The sequence below is a fragment of the Cebus imitator genome, unplaced genomic scaffold (assembly GCF_001604975.1).
Source record: "Cebus imitator isolate Cc_AM_T3 unplaced genomic scaffold, Cebus_imitator-1.0 Scaffold285, whole genome shotgun sequence".
NCBI classification, from domain to species: Eukaryota; Metazoa; Chordata; class Mammalia; order Primates; family Cebidae; genus Cebus; species Cebus imitator.
This window is the reverse complement of record NW_016107600.1, coordinates 1,101,408-1,110,126: the sequence shown is the minus strand read 5'-3', so window position 1 is coordinate 1,110,126 and position 8,719 is coordinate 1,101,408. Positions and strand designations below refer to the sequence as shown.

Below are 8,719 nucleotides of genomic sequence, written 5' to 3'. Positions count from 1 at the left end.
TTTTGGTAGAGACAGGGTTTTGCTGTGTTGCCCAGGCTGGTCTCGAACTCCTGAGCTCAAGTGATCTACCTGCCTCAGCCTCCCAAAGTGCTGAGATTACAGGCATGAGCCAACACACCATGCCAGATTTGGGCTTTTTAATGGTTGCTTTTTAAATAGCACCCAGCTATGAACTGGGACAAATCTCCATTGCCTGAAAAGCTAGGTCATGGTTTGGGGAACAGGGGATGGGGCAATGGAGAAGAGGAAAGAGGAAACAAGACCTTGTTTGACCCCTGGGAGAGCCACTGGACTGAAGGGAGGGCTAAGGAGGATGAAGCAGTGGCCTTCTGTGACATGTCTGCATTCCCATTGGCTGTTTCTGCCTTTTTCCCCACCTATCCGGCTGGGGTGGGGGGGACGGGGGGGGGTGGGACACGGAACTCTGTGGTTACAACCTTCATTTACCTTGGAGAGGCCCAGGAATGTGTCTTAGAATGAGGCTGTCACCTGAGTTGAGTGCTCCTGAGAGGGCCTCAGTAGTACTGTGTGTTAGTACCTAGGTGGGAAGGCTGGTGCATCATTTGTATGTAGGCAGCTCAAGAATGCTGTCTGAGGGTGTCTGAACAGGTCTACCAGCATCCTGTGTGTGCTTCAATGTGAGGGAGGTCTAGGTGTTACCACTGTGTACCTCAGGGTCAACCTGAGGTAAAGGTGTAAATGTGAGACCCTCATGTTGTGTGTGCCTGTCTCAGATGAAAAAAATGGGCTGCAGCAATGAATTAGTCCTCTTACAGGGAGAAGGGGAACTCATCTGTTACCATTATACTTGAATTTGAGACATATTTTACCAGTGTGTACCCAGGTGGGGCTGTTACTTGTGTCTACCTGAGAATGATACACAGATACAATACCGGAATACCTGTTACTTACTTGCCTTACCAACATGCCTGAGAGGAAGCCCAGGTGTATCAGATATCCTAAGATGGGTCAAGGTGAAACTTGGGAGGGGGAAGGGTAACTGAGGGTGAGCCACAAGTATTACCTCCAGCAGGGCTACTGTGAGCCCAGCACTCCAATCTGTGCCTCTGAGGTAAGCGTCCTGAGCAGGCACACTGGGGTTTTAACAGCTCCTCCTTCCTTCGTTCCCACAGGGCCCAGTGCTCACCATCATACCAGGGGCAGAGGTGATGGCTTGCCTCCATGAGACCCGAACACCTTCTCCTTCCTTTGGGGGCTTTGTATCTACCCTAAGCGAGGCATCCATGCGCAAGCTGGACCCAGACACTTCTGACTGCACTCCTGAGAAGGACCTGACGCCTACCCAGTGTGTACTTCGAGATGTGGTACCCCTTGGTGGGCAGGGCGGGGGAGGGCCCAGCCCCTCCCCAGGTGGAGAGCCGCCCCCTGAGCCTTTTGCCAACAGTGTCCTGCAGCTACATGAGCAGGATGCAGGGGGCCCAGGGGGAGCAGCTGGGTCACCTGAGAGTCGGGCATCCAGAGTTCGAGCTGACGAGGTACGGCTGCAGTGCCAGAGTGGCAGTGGCTTCCTTGAGGGCCTCTTTGGCTGTCTGCGCCCTGTCTGGACCATGATTGGCAAAGCCTACTCCACTGAGCACAAGCAGCAGCAGGAAGGTAGGTCACATCCTTGTGGGAGCCTCCTGTTGTCCTGAGCCCAATTATCTGTTGGTTGGTCAGCTCCACTAAAGTCACCCAATGGTCCCTTCTCTCCCCATGCCCAGCCCTAGTCCCTTAGCCATCCATCAGCCTCTAGCTTCCCAGCTTTTTTTTAAGGCCACCCACTCATTCCTTCCCTGTCCCCTCGAACCACCTTCTCCACCTATTTTGGCTACCTTTCTGCCTCACCCTCGTCAATTCAGCCAACCCAATGCTATCCCCTGTTCCTGGCCTTGAGTGTGGCTCTTTCTGAGGCTTGTGGCACTGTGCCTCCTGCCCACAGACCTTTGGGAGGTCCCCTTTGAGGAAATCCTGGACCTGCAGTGGGTGGGCTCAGGGGCCCAGGGTGCTGTCTTCCTGGGGCGCTTCCACGGGGAGGAGGTGGCTGTGAAGAAGGTGCGAGACCTCAAAGAAACCGACATCAAGCACTTGCGAAAGCTGAAGCACCCCAACATCATCACCTTCAAGTGAGGTCCAAGGCAGGGGCTGGGTGTTGGGGATACTATGCTAAGGCCTGGTACCCTCCTGGGCAGTGGGACCTACCCCATCCTTCCCCGAGGAGATCCTTAGGCGGAATGGGTGGGAATGGGGGTTCCAGGTATCAATCAGGTGAAAGTTGAGCCAGCTGAGGCCTTCATACCATTGTTTGGCTCCCAGGGGTGTGTGCACCCAGGCTCCCTGCTACTGCATCCTCATGGAGTTCTGCGCCCAGGGCCAGCTGTATGAGGTACTGCGGGCTGGCCGCCCTGTTACCCCCTCCTTACTGGTTGACTGGTCCATGGGCATCGCTGGTGGCATGAACTACCTGCACCTGCACAAGATTATCCACAGGGATCTCAAGTCACCCAAGTGAGTAAGCAAGCAGGGAGCAACAGATGGGCATGCAGGTGACCCACTCAAGTCAGTGTGGCCTCCCCGCTTCCAAACCATGTCCTAGGGTCCATGTGGCCATCTCAGAAACCTCTTCCAAGTGACAGTCCCACCTCGGGAATGCTGTAGTGAGCCCCTTTGGGTGTCCCAAATGGTTTAAAACTGAGAGTTCCTGCAGAGTTAGATAAAGTATGTGGAGGGGCGTGGATCCCAGCTGACTACACTCTTTACCAGCATGCTAATCACCTACGACGATGTGGTGAAGATCTCAGATTTTGGCACTTCCAAGGAGCTGAGTGACAAGAGCACCAAGATGTCCTTTGCAGGGACAGTAGCCTGGATGGCCCCTGAGGTGATCCGCAATGAGCCTGTGTCTGAGAAGGTCGACATCTGGTGAGGACTAGGCTGAAAACTGAGAAGAGTGGGTAGCCAGCACTGGGGGATGGCTGACAACTTATAGGGCTTGAGCACAGGTGATGAACCTGTAGCAACCAGGACCTCTGGAGGAAGCCCTTCCCAAGTGATGTCCCCTCATCCCTAGGTCCTTTGGTGTGGTGCTGTGGGAACTGCTGACTGGTGAAATCCCCTACAAAGATGTAGATTCCTCAGCCATCATCTGGGGTGTGGGAAGCAATAGTCTCCATCTGCCCGTGCCCTCCAGTTGCCCAGATGGTTTCAAGATCCTGCTTCGCCAGTGCTGGTAAGGATGGTCTGGGCTGGGATACTGGGCCTGGAGAATTTGTAAAGCATGGCAGTACTGATGGACAGCCAGTATCTAGAACCCTAAGCGGCCAAGCACAGAATCCTTAACAGGAAGAGTGTCAAGAGCTCCCAGATGTGGCTCCCCAAGTACTGAGGACTCAGGATGTGATCCAGGGGACTAGAATCTGGAACTAAGAGGGGTTGGACTGAACAATAAATGGGAGGGGTACGTTTAATTCAGAGATTGACTTGCATCTGAATCAGGCACATGCTACCTTCTGAGCTGAGTCATTGGGGGCAAGTGGTATCATTCTGAACCTGTGTCCTCATCTATAAAATAGTTAACAATATCTGCATTCCTGGGTTGCCATGAAGTGCCAGTGAATGCATACAAGTACAGGGAAGGAGCAGCATAACCACTAGCATGGTTGGTTGAACCTCAAGTAGACAACCGTAGAACACAGAAGGAAAGGGCCCCAGAACCTCATTTGGAATCTAGACCCAGGGTTTGAAGATTCCTTATCTGTCACTGAGCATTTTCCAAAGTAGTTCCTCCAATGGAGTTACTCAGAAAAGGCTTTTGACAGACAGGTTGGAAAGTAACAGTGTTCAATAGGTTTCCTTGCTGCAGGACTTTAATATGCCAGTGGATACTCTATGACATTCCCTAGAGACAGATGACCATAAATTCTTTTGTCCCAGAGTACATTCTAGGATTGGATTCTCCAGGACACACTTTGCGAAAGGATGCTCTAATTCCTACATGGTCCTCCCTCAAATTCTCTCTCCTCCTAACTCCATTCCTTTCAGGAACAGCAAACCACGAAATCGCCCCTCATTCCGACAGATCCTGCTACATCTGGACATTGCCTCAGCTGATGTACTCTCCACACCCCAGGAGACTTACTTTAAGTCCCAGGTGTGCTGTGGGTAGGAAAATGAATACCTAACTCCCCTTCTTTGCAGAGGTGATGCCCTTTGAGAGGGAGGCTGGGAAATGGGTTGAGTGGGACTGAAGAGATTGGCTCTGAGAGGGCTGAGTCAATCCACTCCTTTTTCTTCCGGCACACACATTGACAGGTATAGGCAACCTGCAAAGCCTTTCACTGGGTGAAGGGATGGCTCTCACTCTTCATCTGCTCTCCACCCCCAGGCAGAGTGGCGGGAAGAAGTAAAACTGCACTTTGAAAAGATTAAGTCAGAAGGGACCTGTCTGCACCGCCTAGAAGAGGAACTGGTGATGAGGAGGAGGGAGGAGCTCAGGTGAGTTCCTGTGCTTGAGGAGGTGACTTTATCAATAGCAAGGACTATGCCAGTCAGCTTCTACCCAACCCCAAAGCAGGTGGAAGGACTATGGACAGGAATTCTGAGACTGGGATCTATTATGGCACTAGGTGAACCCAGTTCACTTTGGGGAACCCTTCTGCCCATTGCAGACATGCCCTGGACATCAGGGAGCACTATGAAAGGAAGCTGGAGAGAGCCAACAACCTGTATATGGAACTTAATGCCCTCATGTTGCAGCTGGAACTCAAGGAGAGGGAGCTGCTCAGGTAACCCTACCTGTCCTTATGCACCAAGCCCTGGAGCTGTGCCTGCCTTAGAGGTCCTATGGAGACTGGGGTGCCCCTTCCTGGTCATTTGCCCAGCTGAGAAGGTGCCTGGATCTTTAGGCGAGAGCAAGCTTTAGAGCGGAGGTGCCCAGGCCTGCTGAAGCCACACCCTTCCCGGGGCCTCCTGCATGGAAACACAATGGAGAAGCTAATCAAGAAAAGGAATGTGCCACAGAAGCTGTCACCCCATAGCAAAAGGTGGGACACGAACACTGTGGTTCCAGTATGCCAAGAGGGATGCCAAAGTGGCAGCAGTACTTAGCAGGGAGATGTGGGCTTTTTTTCTGAGACGGGGTCTCCCTGTCACCCAGGCTGGAGTGCAGTGGCACAATCTCAGCTCACTGCAACCTCCACCTTCCAGGTTAAAGTGAAATCTCTCCCATCAGCCTTCCAAGTAGCTAGAACTACAGGCATGTGCCATCACACTCAGCTAATTTTTGTATTTTTAGTACAGACAGGGTTTCAGTATGTTGGCCAAGCTGGTCTTGAACTCCTGACCTCATGATCCACCCACCTCGGGCTCCCAAAGTGTTGGGATTACAGGCGTGAGGCACTGTACCTGGCCGGATATGTGTATTTTAGTGTCCAAAGTTAAGGAGTGCTTTGAGTAAATTCAGCAGTGTCAACCTTTTACTTTTCCTCTGCTTCCAGACCAGATATTCTCAAGACGGAGTCTTTGCTCCCTAAACTAGATGCAGCCCTAAGTGGGGTTGGGCTTCCTGGGTGTCCTAAGGGCCCCCCCTCACCAGGACGGAGTCGCCGTGGCAAGACCCGTCACCGCAAGGCCAGCGCCAAGGGCAGCTGCGGGGATCTGCCTGGGCTTCGTGCAGCTGTGCCACCCCATGAACCTGGGGCTCCAGCAAGCCCAGGGGGCCTAGGAGGGGGACCCTCAGCCTGGGAGGCCTGCCCCCCCGCCCTCCGTGGGCTTCATCATGACCTCCTGCTCCGCAAAATGTCTTCATCGTCCCCAGACCTGCTGTCAGCAGCACTGGGATCCCGGGGCCGGGGAGCCACAGGGGGAGCTGGGGATCCTGGCTCGCCACCTCCGGCCCGGGGTGACACTCCACCAAGTGAGGGCTCAGCCCCTGGCTCCACGAGCCCAGATTCACCTGGGGGAGCCAAAGGGGAGCCACCTCCACCAGTAGGGCCTGGTGAAGGTGTAGGGCTTCTGGGAACTGGAAGGGAAGGGACCTCGGGCCGGGGAGGAAGCCGGGCTGGGTCCCAGCACTTGACCCCAGCTGCACTGCTGTACAGGGCTGCCGTCACCCGAAGTCAGGTAAAGTATGGAAAGCCTCCTGAGCTCTTTCCCTTTTTCCTTATTCTCTCTGGGGTCCAAGCCTAAACCCCCAAATTATGCTCAATTGTTAGCCATTCCCTACTTCACCCTTTGTAACTATGTTCCCTTCTGGATTCTTAGTGGCCTCTTTCCACTTCTGACCACAGTCCCCCCATCTCTCCTGCAGAAACGTGGCATCTCATCAGAAGAGGAGGAGGGAGAGGTGGACAGTGAAGTAGAGCTGACATCAAGCCAGAGGTAAGTGATGAGTACAGGAGGTAATGGCATTCTTGTCTCCTGAAAAGGGCAGAACCAAGCTGTAATCCCTGCTCTCTCCAACATGTAGGTGGCCCCAAAGCCTGAACATGCGCCAGTCACTATCTACCTTCAGCTCAGAGAATCCATCAGATGGAGAGGAAGGCACAGCTAGTGAACCTTCCCCCAGTGGCACACCTGAAGTTGGCAGCACCAATACTGATGAGCGGCCAGATGAGCGGTCTGATGACATGTGCTCCCAAGGCTCAGAAATCCCACTGGACCCACCTCCTTCAGAGGTTATCCCTGGCCCTGAACCCAGCTCCCTGCCCATTCCACACCAGGAACTTCTCAGAGGAAAGCAGGTGAGTGGTAGAACAGCAACAAGCAGTACTGAACAGGGAGAGCTGTAAGCAGATGCCTTAACAGCTTTTGGTAAGAGATGCACAGGCCAAAAAGTACTGTAAAGAGCAAATATCCATGTGGCGGAATTTCAGAAGCCTCTAGCACAGAGCATCTACTGTGGTGCCTGACCAGTAGCTTTTATGTAGCTATAAATTGCAGCCAGGGAAGGATTCTACAAGTAGGAGTCTGACGCGTTGGAGAATGGCCTGAGCATTCTCCAACTGAAACCTGGAAGGAATAAAATCTGTAAGCTACTGGCTATTAAAATGATCCCAGCAAAGAACCCTAAGGAATCTCACTGCATTTCTACTCTTCCTCACAGGGCCCTCCCAATTCTGAGGACTCAGACTGTGACAGCACTGAATTGGACAACTCCAACAGCGTTGATGCCTTGCGGCCCCCAGCTTCCCTCCCTCCGTGAAAGCCACTCATATTCCGTGTACATAGAGAAATATTTATATAAATTATATATATATATATATATATATATATAAATATATATATATGCGCGCCACATAATCAACAGAAAGATGGGGCCTGTCCCAGCCGTAAGTCAGGCTTGAGGGAGACTGATCCCCTGACCAATTCATCTGATAAACTCTAGGGACTCTGGCAGCTGTGGAAATGAATGAGGCATAGCTGTATAGCTGTGCATAAGGGCAAACTGGCCCCTTCCTGCTCCACTCCATTCCTTATATTCGGCAAGCAACAAGGCAATAGAAAAGCCAGGCTTGTCTTTATACTCTTTATCCCCAAATACTGGGGAGATGGGGGGATGGGGAGGGTGGGAGGGGCAGGAGAGAAAACACTTAGACTGCACTTTTCTGTTTTTGTTTACTCTGTTTACACATTTTGCACTTGGGAGGAGGGAGACCAAGGCTGGGTCCTCCCCTCTGAAATTTCTCAGGTGGCAATGTAACTCATTTTTTTGTCCCTCCATTTATCTTCTCTGCCCAAGCCCTTAGGGCCCAGGGGGAGGTTAGGAGACTGATAGCATGTGATGGCTCAGGCTGAAGAATTGGGGTGCTGTTTAAGTCCCTGCTTTTATCCTGGTGCCTGATTGGGGTGGGAACTGTCATATTGTAACCCCTGTGAAAAACCTTGAAATATAACCACTCCATGCAGGCCCAGCTGTTGAGGGTTTTCTTGACGAATGAATGGGGTACCATACATGGTTAAGATAAAGCCTTGAGCTTAGGACTTTATCTGAGGTGTTTGGACAAGTTCTCCTGCCCCTTCACTTGTATGCATCTATTCTCACTAAATGAGTATAACGTCAAGCCCCAACTTTCTAAAATTATAGGAATAAATGATAGCAGGTATATCCTTCTAACTTGTCATGGAGGACTATAAATGAAGTTACTAAGAACAACAGACTGAAATTTTTAGCTTAAAATAAAATAAGCAAGCCTGAACAAGAGGACCAACATTCCCAAGAAACTGGAACCCAGTCAGACAGACACACAACCAACTGCTTCCTGTGTATGCCATGTATGTCATGTGTTATTCCTTTCTACCACCCCCCAGTGGAAGTGCTTGCCTACTCCTAGGACAGGTAAGTCCTAGGAAACTCTAATCCTCAATCTTTTGGGCACAAGTTTTATAAGGGCCAACCAAGTACGAGGTAAGAGAAAAATCTGATTAAGGGCCACAAAAAAAGATGGAAGTGGTAAAAGAGAAGAAAACATCTTAACTGGAATAAAGGCTTCTATTCAAAACCCAAGGAGTGTCCTTTGAGGGATAAAAGGTACAAAAATAACAGCAAGACAAGAGGAATAAAACCCACATGAATCACTGTGGCATCCAGTTTCTATTCACAAAGAAAAAGCTCCAGTCCATCTTTTAATTTTTTTGAAAAATTCCTGACATTACAGAACTAAACTGAAATGTATTAATATTCCACTCTTACATTTCCATGACAAACAGAAAAATTCATGAGCCA

General features: G+C 51.2%; 2 protein-coding genes across 7 annotated transcripts in view; one reads left to right on the top strand and one right to left on the bottom strand.

The window, feature by feature from the left end:
• Positions 1 to 8,719, top strand: part of MAP3K12 (mitogen-activated protein kinase kinase kinase 12) — an 18,716-nt gene extending 9,997 nt beyond the window's left edge. For 2 of the 5 annotated variants that reach the window (XM_017501799.2, XM_037728984.1), the window contains exons 2-15: positions 1,134 to 1,306; positions 1,406 to 1,614; positions 1,940 to 2,123; positions 2,314 to 2,505; positions 2,761 to 2,919; positions 3,068 to 3,226; positions 4,039 to 4,147; positions 4,382 to 4,491; positions 4,665 to 4,781; positions 4,902 to 5,039; positions 5,493 to 6,117; positions 6,305 to 6,375; positions 6,464 to 6,737; positions 7,100 to 8,719. In XM_017501799.2, coding sequence (XP_017357288.1) covers positions 1,170 to 1,306; positions 1,406 to 1,614; positions 1,940 to 2,123; positions 2,314 to 2,505; positions 2,761 to 2,919; positions 3,068 to 3,226; positions 4,039 to 4,147; positions 4,382 to 4,491; positions 4,665 to 4,781; positions 4,902 to 5,039; positions 5,493 to 6,117; positions 6,305 to 6,375; positions 6,464 to 6,737; positions 7,100 to 7,198 — 2,583 coding nt within the window. In that variant the 5' untranslated portion in view covers positions 1,134 to 1,169 and the 3' untranslated portion in view covers positions 7,199 to 8,719. Of the gene's footprint in view, positions 1 to 1,133; positions 1,615 to 1,939; positions 2,124 to 2,313; positions 2,506 to 2,760; positions 2,920 to 3,067; positions 3,227 to 4,038; positions 4,148 to 4,381; positions 4,492 to 4,664; positions 4,782 to 4,901; positions 5,040 to 5,492; positions 6,118 to 6,304; positions 6,376 to 6,463; positions 6,738 to 7,099 lie in introns of all 5 variants that reach the window. The other 3 variants (XM_017501798.2, XM_017501797.1, XM_017501800.1) reach the window with 2 other exon arrangements.
• The window catches only part of PCBP2 (poly(rC) binding protein 2), a 32,391-nt gene continuing 25,820 nt past the window's right edge, over positions 2,149 to 8,719 (bottom strand). The window contains exon 15 of one of the 2 annotated variants that reach the window (XM_017501831.2): positions 2,149 to 2,221. In XM_017501831.2, coding sequence (XP_017357320.1) covers positions 2,164 to 2,221 — 58 coding nt within the window. In that variant the 3' untranslated portion in view covers positions 2,149 to 2,163. Of the gene's footprint in view, positions 2,222 to 3,169; positions 3,257 to 8,719 lie in introns of those variants that run through there. The other variant, XM_017501832.2, reaches the window with a different exon arrangement.